We start from the raw sequence: 14,759 nt of genomic DNA, 5'->3' as shown, positions 1-14,759 counted from the left end.
AAGTTGTGCTAAACGAAGTGTGGGACTTGGACAATATTGTTTACCAAAGGTGTCCAATGGCTTTAAAGATATTATTTGCTGAAGCTATAGCCACAGTGTAAGTTCATTTACAGTGTAATGTACATAGTACACAATGTAGGATTAGTCAGTAACAGCTCTAGATGAACGTCTTAATTCAATAAGCCTCCTAAAACCAAGTAAGCTTGAACAAGAATTACAACATCTGTTGATCCTTTGATTTCGGTCGTTCTTCAGAACGTAAACAGCACTGACATGTTCTTGGTACCAGTGTAAGCTTGGCACTATGCCTTTAAGCCACTTAGTAAACATTCATCGAATTGAGTTAATTATGACTTCTATCACCATCATATCCTGCTAAAATCACTAAACGCCAGATGGTCAAATAAAAAAACGACATTAGTTAAAATTCGTTAAATCCAAGGAAAGCTACTGGGACCAAGTTCACGGCTTAGCTTACCGACAAACAATGTGCTTACAATCACCGTTCATCACTTACTGAGCAAACGCCAAATTCCTACAGTAGCTGTGTAAGTGACGAACAGCTTGTAACCTGGGCTATGCCAGCGCACAAGCAAAAGTTCCCTGCTAACCCGAGAAAAACGCTGGACGTAAGCGCAGAATGACCTGCTTCCGTAAAGCGCTGGCTCTTTGCTTACAGTAAGCAGAGCCATGAAATTGGGCCCTGGAGTCACTGATGGCGATGCTGATTGATCTCATACCACACTTTGTTAAGTTTTCAAGAATATCTGGGCCAAATTTCTTCGAGCTGCTTAAGCACAAAAAAAACTATGTAAGCACAACCAACCTATGCTTCCCAGAGAAAGGTTACCAACTTAAACACCATTTTACATGTAGTAAAGTGCAACAAAATTATGCTTACCGGAAAAAGGTTACCAAATAAAACACAATTTTACATGACACATATGTGACTTGTATCCTACATATTTTTGCTATTATGTAAGCAACATTTTCTGCTTAAGCAGCTCCTATCAAATCAGGTTCCCGATCATCTTTAGGCCCACGGCTCTGATTCCGTTTAAAGTCTACGTCTGATTAAGTTTCCGCACTGTCAGGTTTGCCCTCCAAACACAGGATATTTTTCTTTTGACGAGACCACTACTCTCGTTTCCCTTAGCGCTCTGGGGGTTCTGCTTAGTGAGTTCAAAAACATCAAAAGTGTCAGCGCTGTATAAACAATTTGTCACCTTAGTGGAGAACTTTTCCCTGATCATTAGAAACAAACTCTTAAAGTGGTTAAAAACTTATACTACGATTCTTGTTAATTTATTGAAATTTTCCAAACAGAGTTGGAAAGCAAAGTCAACATCTGATACATACATTGACATCTTTAGGCTAAGTTTACCTTCGGTTTTAGGAACCATTTGATTGTTTTAATCCTATATAAATGTAGATGTATACAATACAACTAACATGGGAAAGTCCCATTACAAAAAGTGGTAAAGTTTTTGAGATATCGCCAGAAACCTGGAGTAGTTTTCTGTGCTAGCCTTGTAAGCAAAGAATGCCTAGTACTGGGGAGTACGCACCTGTACAAGCCAAAATTCCCTGCTAATCTGTGAAATATGCTTGACTTAAGCGCGGAATTCCCTGCTTCCACAAGCGCCGATTCTTATGGTAAGCACAGCCATGATATTGAGCCCTGGTAGGTTGAATCACAAAGTGTTATGTCATCTAAGTCTACATTTCCCTTTCAGACCTAATTGTTATTATTCTGCTTCTTTTAAATACAAGAAACAACCTTGCAATCATTTTACTCCACTGTAAATCATTTCAACTTCACAATTGTCGTAACACGTTTTCGCTGATGACTAAACAAATTAAAGACTTAAAGTGTCAAAGAAATCCTAGAGCGGCGGTGTAATTCAAGTTTCTGTAAAGTTGTTAGATGTGCGTGACTTAGTAATTAAGCTTTGGATCAGGCTTAAGCCCCTTTCACACGTGAGCAACTAAGCAAGGGTCCCTTGATGAATTGTAGCATGGTGGTTGTAAACTTTTACAAAATGTACCTTGTGTGAAAGGACACCAATTTTTTCTACCGTCCAAGTTCTCTTGCAAAATCTTGTCCAAAAACATTGCTACATTTTACAACCATGCTAAAATTAAGCAAAGGGACCCTAGTTAAATTGCTGTTGTGTGAATAGCACTTTATGCTTTAATGCTATGTAAATGAATATATATGTTAAAGGGTCTATGTGTGAATGGCACTTTATGCTGAATAGGATAAGGTTATGTGTCAGCAAGCTCTCTCTTTTTACACTCTCGTTCATCATGAACTGTTTTCAGCTGTCGAGCGAGGATAAGAATCCTCCATGCTGGACATGAACGGCAAGAGGAAAGTGAAAAAGAGGAGAGATATCTTTACTTGGTGACAGAAGAAGAAATGGCACACCCATGGGAGGGGCTTGGGAAACCTGTGTCCTTGTTACACTATGTGTATAGCACTTTATACTTTTTGTGAAAAAAAAACCACACAGGCATATTACTTGGGTGGGATTCGAACCCATGCCCTTTGTAATTCAAGAGTCTTACAAACTAGACAACCGAGATTTCTGAGTAGCTAGCATCTAGCTAAAGGTCGTGGGTTCGAATCCCACCCGACTAATATGCCTGTGATTTTTGGGAATACCGAGTATACAGTGCTTACACACATCGGTGTAAGGGTAATTTAACATCTATTAAATTGTTGCCGTACCCCTGCTAAAATATAGGATAGCTGCACGGCAATCTCGGTGGTCTAGTTGGTAAGACACTGCTCTAGAATCGCAAAGGGCGTGGGTTCGAATTCCACCCAAGTTAATATGCCTGTGGTGTTTTATTTTCACAGAACTGTGGGAAAGTACCGAGTATACAGTGCTAAACACACATCGGTGTATGGGGTAAGATCCAAAAAATGTAACGATCTATTAAATTATTGCAGTCATCCGCTGCTAAAACATAGGATTCAAACTGCCTCTAGCTACTGGGCAATCTCGGTGGTCTACATGTAGTTGGTAAGACCCAACTCAAGAATCGCAAAGGGCGTGGGTTCAAATGCCTGTGGTTTTTTTTTCCATAGAACTCTGGAAAGTACCAAGTATATACAGTACTAAGACAAGTCGATGCAACTGCAAAACCAAAATTTCTAGATGAATGTTATGATTGAACAAACTCCAGGAAAGTTATGATTGAACAAACTCCAGGAAACAGGTGTTTTATGAAGGATTTCCCACTTTCTAGCAATTATAGTGAAACTCACTCCCCAGGTGCTGCCATGACCCAACTCAGACCCTGATCCTTTTTGCAAAACCGCAAGACAAGATTCAAACTATGTTAAAGGGAAGGTGTATGGTTGGTAATCACTCCTAAGAAATACTAATGGCAATACAAACTTACATGGTTAGAAGTACCGCTTTCGAAAGTGTAAAGCATTTTGAGAATCATTTCACTTTGAAGTGATGCGGTTATGGAAAAAGGTATCAGTTTTAACCCCTACTGTCTGAAACTGACAAACATTACTGACAGACATTATGTTTCTCAGATTGTGTGCTCCATTTACGGATTATTTTGCAATATCTCGGTCTTTTTTAAATGAAATTTGCACAGGTTATTTGATATATATCTTCATTTCCATAGCATTAAAACAACTGAACAGTAAAGTACAAAAAAGACTAGGGCTTTTTGAAACTGCACTTTTCCACTTTAAAATGTTAAAAGGAACTGGGGAAAAGAAAGAAAGATGGAATGAAGTCAGGTTCCCTACATGATTACATTCAATCCTTACTAACAAACTACCACATTCTAAGCACCAGACTATTTATACAGCCCTGGCAATTGTCAAGTCCGTCTCACAGAGTTTAGTCTAACACATCTTTAGTTTCCTGTATGGAACTTAGGAAAGACGAGAAAGGAGGAGGAAATCAACGAAGGCGTTGCTTGCCTGTTTGGACAGGGTTTCTTAGAACTTAAAAATCATAAATAATTAGTTTTTATTTGCCAAAGTGTCTTGACATCTTATCTGCACGTCAATCAAAGCAGTGATTGACCAATACACATTGACTTATGTGTGTAGGTCATATTATGGGTGGACTTCTTTGTCGCCATTAAAATAAAAATTTCCCGGCAAAGTCAAAAACAAGTTTATTTTTCTCAAAACCAACCAAGGGCCAAGGTGAATGCATGACTGTAGGTTTTCAAGGTGTAAATTGAAACTAAAGTTCTAAAAATATCCACCATTAATTATGATTGCTAATAACAAATCTTCAATAGCTTCAAAATTGCTGGGAAGAACTAAGCAAAGTCAAATTTGTTTATATGCATCATGTGCTTCAAAATTTTCAGAAATGTACAAGAAAATGACACAAATCTTGGGGCTTTTTCGAGTTGTGTTTCTCGGAGAGTAATTTGTTTTTTCCAAAACCAACCACAGGCCAAGGTAATGTATGACTGGAGGTTTCAAGGTGTAAACTTGGACTAATGTTCTACAAGTATCCATCATTAATTATAATTGATAAAGGCATTTTTCTGCTGACAATAAATTTTACTAGTTGAAAACTGTTCTTTAACTTTTCTCTCCCTCTCTATTCTGATGGACAGATACTAGCCTAGGAACAATATAGACATCCCCTGAGCCTCAACAATTTCCAATCTTCAGGGGATTTAAAGGAGGCGGGACATCTGCCCATCATCGTGTTCTCAAGGTGACAAAAGTCCGAGCAGAGAGGAAATTTCACTCACTGGCCCGCAGAGCAGGAGAGGGTATGGGGACCTGCTATGCTCTGTGGCTAACAAGCGAGTCCTTCCTCATAGGGATATGACCAATTAGTAGGAAACTGGGGCTCGACGCAGAGTGGCACGCAACTGGGGGCCAAGGGGAGCCCTCAAGCTGCGAGGGAGGAGAGGGGGGGGGGGGGTTAGAATAGAACTAGGGAAGTGGGGGAGAGGGATAATTAGAGTTACTCAACAACAAGACCCTTGCTGTTATACCCTTAAGACATTGCACTCTTATTCTAGTTTGGAAAACAACTGACCCCTTCATCAGATAAAAAACCCAAACCAAAGTTATTATGACTCGTATCCGAAAATGCACATCAGAACTTGCTCCAACATGAGACGAGGTTTGTGATAACTGGAGAACTGCTTCAATATGTATATACGAATTGAAGAGCCCAATTCAAGAACTGACTCCGCGATAGTTCAGATCCTGTAATCTAAAGTAGTAGTCCCAGCCAATTTTCTATACATTCCGCCCGAGTAGTAGTTAACAAGAAGGACAGTTCTTTTCAGAACTGAGAAGTCTCCCAAACATAAAAAAAAAATCTACTCCGCGGTTGTAGAAAAAGAAAGACAGTTCTCTAAGAACAAACTCTACCTGACAAATAGATACACACATGCTTTTACAGCAAACCAAATATATATTGCTTCAATAGTGGATGACACTTCCATGAGACCTAAAGAGAAGCTGGTCTTAAAGGCAGTGGACACTATTGGTAATTGTCAAAGACAAGCCTTCACAGTTGGTATATCTCAACATATGCATAAAATAACAAACCTGTGAAAATTTGAGCTCAATCGGTCATCGAAGTTGCGAGATAATAATGAAAGAAAAAATAACCCTTGTCACACGAAGTTGTGTGCGTTTAGATGGTTGATTTCGAGACCTCAAGTTCTAAATCTGAGGTCTCGAAATCAAATTCGTGGAAAATTACTTCTTTCTCGAAAACTAAGGCACTTCAGAGGGACCTGTTTCTCACAATGTTTCATACCATCAACCTCTCCCCATTACTCATTACCAAGTAAGGTTTTATGCTAATAATTATTTTGAGTAATATACCAATAGTGTCCACTGCCTTTAAAGTTGGCTCAGTGGTTTCTGCCCCTGCCTTTCACCCCGGTTTGAGCCTGGATCGTTGCCTTGCATGTGGTTTGAGTTTATCAATCTGTACCTGACTGCGTGGGTTTTCCTTATAAGCATTTTCCTCCCAAGTCTAAAACTGAAATTTCGTCATTGTGTCATTCAAACAAAGCTAGTGTGATGTTTCCATTAGAATGCTTTGCCGACTGTATAATTCAGAATCCAGATTAAGAACACTCTCACCTGCTCACAACCAGACTTTCTCCTTTGTTGCTCCCCAAATATGGAACAACCTCCCAGTACGCATCAGAAATTGTAACTCTTTGACATTGTTAAAAAAATCTCTCAAAACTCATTTGTATCAGATGTAATATGTTGAAGTTATAGTTCCAATGGTGTTGCTCTTTTCAGCGTTTTGATCTTGATGTAAAGGCGCTTTACAAATATTTAGTTGTATGTATGTATTCAGATTAAGATTCAGAGAGCCACTGCACGTCTTGAAGATGACATATGTTGGTAACGAGTAGCAATAAGGAGTCTAAAGTAATCTTACTCAGTCTTAAACCACACATGGAGTCATGCTAGAAATGAATCCACACAAGGATTTCAAAATGGAGGTTAAACATTGTATGAAGTCTTAAAAGATAAATGTGCAAGACTTTTTTCTTTTGCGGGGGCAGATGTTGTGGTTCAAACCGATACTTACTGCATCGCAAAAACATTTCCCCTCTGGGCAGTGGTTTAGGAAAATGGGTCATGTTAAAGGCACTGTTCACGTTTGGTAATTGTCAAAGACCAGTGTTCGCACTTGGTGTATCCCATCATAAGCATAAAATAACAAGCCTGTGAAAATTTGGGCTCAATCGTTCATTGAAGATGCGAGAAAATGATGAAAGAAAAAACACCCTTGTTGGACGAATTTGTGTGCTTTCAGATAGGAATAAAAGACTTCTAGCTAGAAGTCTTTTAACATTTTAGTAAGAAATTACCTATTTCTCAAAAACAATGTTACTTCAGAGGGAGTCGTTTCCCACAATGTTTTATTCTATCAACAGCTCTCCAATGCTCGTTACCAAGTCAGTTTTTAAGTTAATTTTTTTTTAAAGTAATTACCAAACGTGTACCTTCCCTTTAAAGGTGCTGGTACACTGTGATTTCTCCAATGTTGGGATGATTTCTTGCATGAGTTGATCTGGAATTAACTTTATGAATGTTTAATTATTTTTTGTACATTTATAACATGACGGCATCTACCTATTTGGAAGCGATCACTGGGCCGTATATTATTTCATTCCTTAAACCATCTCATTTCCCTTGGGAGTACACAGCCTCTGCCAGGTATGTACATGTAGCTCACCTAGCTAAATCAATCACAAGAACCATCACTGTCCAGGTACCCGTTTACTCCTGGATGATGAGAAGCAAGTCAAGTGTTTGGCTTAAAGGAACACGTGGCCTTGGATCGGGTCGAGTTCGTCTTTGAAAAGTGTTTGTAACCATTTGTTATAAAATGCATATGGATAGAAAGATGTTGTAAAAGTAGAATACAATGATCCACACAAACATGCCTCGAAATTGCACGGTTTTCCTTTTACCTCGTCGACAAACACGGTCGGACATTTATGGGAGTCAAATTTTTGACACCCATAAATGGCCGACCGTGTTAGTTCACACAGTTAAAGGAAAACCACGCAATTTCGAGGCAAACTTGTGTGGATCATTGTATTATACTTTTAAAACATCTTTCCAACCATATGCATTTTATAAAAAAATGGTTACAAATGCTTTTTATAGACCAACTCGTCCGATCCAAGGCAACGTGTTCCTTTAAGGACGCAAGTGTGATGACCAGGATTCGAACCCGCACCCTGATGACTTGTTATTTGGTTTACCCATACAACAATGTGTGTTTAAAGCACTGTATACTCGTTGTAAATATGCATATAAGTTTGAAAAAATTTCATCAAAATCAACAGATGAATGTTTGGCTGAGAAAATTAGTATTTTTTTTCTGCCTAACAATTACTTTGAAGACCACTCTTGATCAATAAACCACAATCACCAGGAGCTCCGAATATATGCAAAAGGAGTTCATCAAACCCTTACAAATTGCACTTATGATCTTATAGTTCTGAGCAGATGAAGTGGAAGTCACCGACAAAAAAGATGACAGCAAACTCGATAGACAAATTTACGTTGTTCATAAAAGCATCTCTGTAGCAAACTTGTTGATCCATTTACCGGATCAACCCCACACACTTCCACACATAAACCCCAATCTTAATCCCACTTTTGAGGTTGCAGAAAAGATGGTGTGAGGATAAACTAATATCCAGTCAAGTTAAATCAATCTCCTTGCTCCCCCTCCTGCTCTCCCAGCTGTGGCTTACCTTCAAGGCAACACAAGTCCAGCAACTCGACTCCAAACACTAAGTAATCCCGAACAATAATCCGCATTGCAGCAGTGACTCAAAGCACAATGAAACAGCTGGGTTTTCCTCTTGGTTGGTGATTCGAAACTCAACCCGTGATGAAGCAACGAGTGAACTTAGAACGAGGACATTTAATAAAAAATAAAAATTCCATCCACAAGTAGACTGTCGCTAAGTTTCATAGAGCTGCTTAAGCACAAAAAGTAGCTAAGCGCATAAAAAGTACGCCTACTAGGATAAGGTTACCAGCCAAACTATCCTGTCGCATGTACAATTTGTGACTGGTATCCTGCTCTTTTTTAGCTTAGCAGACAATTTGTTTGCAATATTTTCTGCTTATATGCAGCTCTATGAAATTGGACCATGGACTAATATTGCTGTTGACAGCCTTTCCAGGGTTCTCCTTAGGATTCTTTTTGAAACTGTACAGCATTCTGGACCCCAAATTTGGGAAGTTTGGCCAAAGAATGCTGAATTGAAACGAGGTCTTTTAAAAGTTTTCTACTTGGTGTTTGCTGTTCATCTTGGTTTTAAATGCCTTAAATTTTTGCTTGTACGAAAGCCTACTTCATAATACTAGGCATTCTTTACTCCACCTCTGGAGTAGGATCAAAGCTGGATCTTATCTCAAAAAGGCGATCAACGTCTAGTGGGAGCGCAAAGGGCGATCAGACCCCGTAAACTCCGTTCACAAAAGGTGGATCAATGTGCGATCAAACTCAAGTGGGCTAGGATCGCCGATTCGTGTCTGCGACTTATCCTTTTGCGGGTTCAGCCCCCGATTTCACGAAACTCATCGCAAGTAGCGACGCATCGTAGGGTTTGCGATGCAATGCAGACCTATAAGACGCGACGAGTTCGCAACTTACGACGTGTAACCGGTCGCAACTTGCACTTGCGTCGCAGCGCTTCGTGAAATCGGGGGCAGGATCTCGTAGTTATGGATCCAGTGGGAATGCGGTCTTATAAATGTTAAACTGGGTTTAAAAATAAGGGAGAATTGAAGCGACAAACCTTATGAGGTGATGATGAACCATCAGGAACTGCTTGCCTCTTCACACCGGTCTCTTGCTGCGTCTCTAAGCCCGGTTTCCTGTCAGAACCAAATCAAAATGTATACAAGGAAATTACTCGACTGCATTTTATCTTTATAAATAAACTGTTTAAACTACTATTTTTTTTTAGAGCATAATGACATGGCATAAGGTTTTTTTTTTCTTTAGTTTTTTTTTTTAGTTTCATGAATTTAACTGACAACATAATTAGGATGCATCGTTATTCTCACTTAACACAAACTTCTTTTATATTTGGGAAAACTCGTTTGCTAAAGATAAGGGAGCTATTTTTAAGAAACAAATTTGTGAGACGTGTTAGTGATGGTGGTATCATTACTAATCTGTGAAAGTTTATTTGCTTTAATTGAACATGTTTTTGATAGACGAGTTTTCATTTTTGAAAAGTTATTGATGGTTCCAGGATAATAACTATACACAAACATTTTATTTACATCAAGTTACATGTCTGGAGGCCTGAAGCCTTTTTCAGGCATCTGAAAGCACACAAATTTGTGCCAGAAGGGTGTTTTTTCTTTCGATTTTTCTCTTGCATTTTCGATGAAAAATTGAGTCAAAATTTTCACAGATACATTATTTTATGCACATGTTGGGATACACCAAGTGAGAATACTGGTCTTTGATGATTACTAATAGTGTCCAGTGTCTTTAAGGGAGCCCTTGTGGTACCTTTTGTTGAGGTCACAAGACTGTGAAAGTTTATTTGCTTTAATTGAACATGTTTTTGATAGACGAGTTTTCATTTTTGAAAAGTTATTGATGGTTCCAGGATAATAACTATACACAAACATTTGATTTCTGTTTAAGACATTATATTTTTTTGACAAGCAAGTGTGGAGGACTTTTCTGATTTTGTTAAAACTTATGGCTGTTACGGTCACTTTAAAAGGCTCAAGGAGGTTTTAAGAAAACATTTAAAGGCAGTGGACACTATTGTAATTACTCAAAATAATTATTAGCATAAAAACCTACTTGGTTACAAGAAATGGGGAGCTGTTGATAGTATAAAACATTTTGAGAAATAGATCCCTCTGAAGTAACATAGTTTTCGAGAAAGAAGTAATTTTCAATGAATTTGATTTCGAGACCTCAGATTTATAATTTGAGGTCGCGAAATCAAGCATCTGAAAGCACACAACTTTGTGTGACAAGGGTGTTTTTTCTTTCATTATTGTTATCTCGCAACTTCGATGACTGATTGAGCTAAAATTTTCACAGGTTTGTCATTTTATGCATATGTTGAGATGCAGCAAGTGAGAAGACTGGTCTTTGAAAATTACAAATAGTGTCTAATGTCTTGAAGGAAACCTTTAAACCAGGATGAATATCGAGAAATCACATGCCTGCTTGATGAAGGTGATAAAAGTACATTAATTAAAAAAATAATTTACCAAGAGAAAAAAAATAAAGAATCTGAGTGTTTACATAATAAAACCTGGCACTGACGTATCCAGGCATTTACCCCGCAGGGAATCAGGAACATCCTCTCCAAGGCAGAGATCAAGGATGCAATACAAGGGTGTTAACACTTCCTCCTCCGTCGAATAAATAAATTATTAGAGATGGATTCAGGACGAGGAGTAATTTCAATCTTCATCAACGTCCAGTAAAGAAGGGGATGTTGCCTTTAAAGGAAGTTCTTAAAAGCTTGCAGTTAAAACCTTAATACGCTGTTCCACATCAATCTGATTCATGTAATCTTTTGTCGTTAAACAGGAGGGTGTTTGTAATTTTGATGAGATCGCCATGAAGTCTTCGCTTGCACACTGCACAGAGTCTCTACAATTGTTTGTACCCAGAACGCATCATTCTTTGTTGACCGCTCTTTCTCTAATGCTGCACCTTAACTCTAGAACAGTCTTCTTCAAAGACTGTTCGAGAGAGCTCTGGAACAGTCTTACGCTAACAAGTCTCTGAAAACTTACGCCAACAAGAATCCCTGTCAATCTTCAAATTGAAACAGGCCAACAAGAATCCCTGTCAATCTTCAAATTGAAACAGATCCTTGAATAAACTACAAAAAAAAAAAAATGTCATGCAGCACAACAAAGAATGTACCCTCGTGCCAACAAGTCTCTGAAAACTTACGCCAACAAGAATCCCTGTCAATCTTCAAATTGAAACAGGCCAACAAGAATCCCTGTCAATCTTCAAATTGAAACAGATCCTTGAATAAACTACAAACGAAAAAAAATGTCATGTAGCACAACAAAGAATGTACCCTCGTACCAACAGCCTATCTATCATTATCGAATCTGAATGACTAAGAACCCCCCCCCCCCCACGAAAATAATTTCTCAGCACAACTCAGCAAAATATATAATTTCCGGCCAAAGGCAGTAATTAAAGGAACTCGTTGCCTTGGATCGGTCGAGTTGGTCTTTTGTAGCATTTGTAACCGTTTGTTATAAAATGCATATGGTTGGAAAGATGTTCTAAAACCACGCAATTTCGAGGCAAATTTTTGTGGATCATTGTATTCTACTTTTAACACCTTTCTACCCATTTTATAACAAACGGTTATCAACTCTTTTAGACCAACTCGACCGATCCAAGGCAATGTGTTCCTTTAACCATCCAGCTATGATTGGCTGAGTAAGTTTGGCATTTTACCAACTCTACAAAGTTACCGAGTTGTACTATTCAAATGAGACAATACGCTCATGATTTTCAGTTGTCGCTATTTTGGGATAATCAGCAGTGACTAAAAAGGAATGATTCACAACTCTAAAAATACTTTGATTAAACTCACATGGAATGGCGATATTTCTGATTCTAATTACAGGCCATGTACTGTACATGTATACATATTTGATGTTATCTCTGCCTTTTGATCAATTGTCAGCTATGGATTGCAAAGGATTTCAGACATACATGTAAGTTACATGTCTGGAGGCCTGAAGCCTTTTTCAGGCATCTGAAAGCACACAAATTTGTGCCAGAAGGGTGTTTTTTCTTTCGCTATTCTCTTGCATTTTTCGATGAAAAATTGAGTCAAAATTTTCACAGATACATTATTTTATGCACATGTTGGGATACACCAAGTGAGAATACTGGTCTTTGATGATTACCAATAGTGTCCAGTGTCTTTAAGGGAGCCCTTGTGGTACCTGTTGTTGAGGTTACAAGACTGCCGGGTCATACAGCTATGACGCGGACAAAAAAAGTACTAGAAAAATGGAAAATTGTAAAAGTCTGGAGGGGACATACTGTGACAATGTTCCGTTTAGGCGTGCCCACTGTTCTTGAAATAACATTAAGAAATATGATACCTTTTCAACGAGTAGAAGATGCGCTTGGGGTATACTGGCAACTCATATTACACACTCACAGTGAAGGAGTAAAAAATTGATTTTCATAACTAGGCGAGAACACATGGTATAAAATAACAGGCAGGTTTTAAAGGCAAATCAAAATCAGATCTCTGCGGAAACTCTTAAATTGATTCCAAATTTCCTGCCGAGTGGAGACTTTCCAGACAATCTCAATACAGGGCACTTGAAGGAATATCTTTTTTTTTTAAAGGAGATTCAGTTTCAAGGGAAACAGTGCATTCATTCAGGTGTCAAAGCTGTCAATGGGGTGAGGTTTTCTTAACGACAACCATCCCAAGTTGATGGAGGGTTACCCTGTGCCCGGAGACGAAGGGAGTAAGGGATTGAGTGGAGGTCGGAGACGAAGGGAGTAAGGGATTGAGTGGAGGTCGTCCAAGGTGGACACGGGGAGGAAACCACCCAATGTCTTAAACAGGAAGGTGTTGTCGCCGCCCGTCTAAAATGACACAAGTTTCACTTTGGGGACCATAAACTTGAGATAGTATCACAGGTGTTGTTGCTTTAAACCTTGCACCGTTTGACCGATTATTAATTTTTCCTTTTTGTGACGTTTTGATACAAGACTTGTGTGATGTGCTTGGACATGTGGAAGCAGCTTGCTTCGAAACAGGAACACTTAGTTAAAGATCTTGAGTTACTGTAACTCTTCCTTGATTCGTATTTAGCAGGAATCTATAAAATTGGGCAAAAAAAGGCATCACACGATTGTGTTTTCTTTTTGAGCTGAAAAGAAACGAATTGGGGGGGGGGGGCTCTTCTACTTGACCGGGCTTGATTCCAAACAGTTTCCACAGGCCTGTAATTTCCCCTTTGACAGGGCAAGGACAATTATTGTTTGAAAATGGCATTTTCATTGGAAAATCTTAAAGTCTTAGGGAAACTGTTGATGGGGCACCAAGGCCAAGACCAGGGGCAACAGAGGCCATGGGCTGTGTAATTCCAGCCCTGCTAAATATTCGAGTTTTTACGATTAAAAAAGTGGTTTCACAAAATTGATTCATCGGTCTCCTGTGTTTAAGATTGATCTCAGAAACTAATACAAATTCTTTAGAGCTCATTTTAAAAGATGCTTACAAACTTGATTTGAAGCGAGGGGACCGCTCATAAACAATACACGAGTATGAAGCTCATCGCAAGCCATTTTGGCTGGTTCCTTATTGCCCTAGTCTGTGTCATGAGCTTTACAACCCCCATGTTCCTGATGGGGGTGGGGTAAGCATGGTAACAAACATGCATTGCATGAAAGAGGTAGTAACACTCCTTCCTTAACAGCTAATATTATCTGGAGTCCGTACCTAGTCCGTGTCTAGGTCTATAACCACCACCCACTCTGCCTCCAGACTGATTTCCCTACATCTAAGACAGCAGATATTTTGTTTATTGAGTGATTTACATCTGAAAGTCAATATAACCTTTTTTGATAGGAAGTGTTGGCTAACTCCCATAAATCATGATTACTTTACAAACAAATGTGATAAAAGAATGAAAGTTAAAGGCAGTGGACACTATTGATAATTACTCAAAATAATTATCAGCATAAAACCTCACTTGGTAGCGAGTAATGGGGAGAGGTTGATAGTATAAAACATTGTGAGAAACCTCAAGTTTAGAACTTGAGGTCTCGAAATCAAGCATCTAAAAGCACACAACTTTGTGTGACAAGGGTGCTTTTTCTTTCATAGTTGTCTTGCAACTCCGACGACAAATCAAGCTCAAATTTTCACAGGTTTGTTATTTTGTGCATATGTTGGGATACACCACGTGAGCAGACTGGTCTTTGACAATTACCAATAGTGTCCAGTGTCTTTAATGCAAAGAAGCTTATTTTGAAGGGGGTGTGATTGCCAATGTAGGCTATCATGCTTGGAGACCTAGAAGATTTTTACAATTTCCTCTTAGGGTGCTCTTTACGAAGGAGAAAATGCCTTGGTGTCCTTGCCCTTTCAAAAACGAAGCATACAGGCCTGGGCTATTCTTCATAGGTAGGGGGGACCACATTTTTTACAAGTTTTGAAGTCTTAGCTTAAGCTCGAGTGACAGATAATGA

General features: G+C 38.9%; 1 protein-coding gene across 3 annotated transcripts in view; it reads right to left on the bottom strand.

The window, feature by feature from the left end:
- Nucleotides 1-14,759, bottom strand: part of LOC139941522 (uncharacterized) — a 103,612-nt gene that overhangs the window by 44,290 nt on the left and 44,563 nt on the right. For all 3 annotated transcript variants that reach the window (XM_071938060.1, XM_071938059.1, XM_071938061.1), the window contains one exon: nucleotides 9,319-9,397. In XM_071938060.1, coding sequence (XP_071794161.1) covers nucleotides 9,319-9,397 — 79 coding nt within the window. The remainder of the gene's footprint in view (nucleotides 1-9,318; nucleotides 9,398-14,759) is intronic.

Source organism: Asterias amurensis, chromosome 9 (assembly GCF_032118995.1).
Source record: "Asterias amurensis chromosome 9, ASM3211899v1".
NCBI classification, from domain to species: domain Eukaryota; kingdom Metazoa; phylum Echinodermata; class Asteroidea; order Forcipulatida; family Asteriidae; genus Asterias; species Asterias amurensis.
The sequence above is the reverse complement of the archived record's forward strand: the minus strand, read 5'-3'. Positions and strand labels throughout refer to the sequence as shown.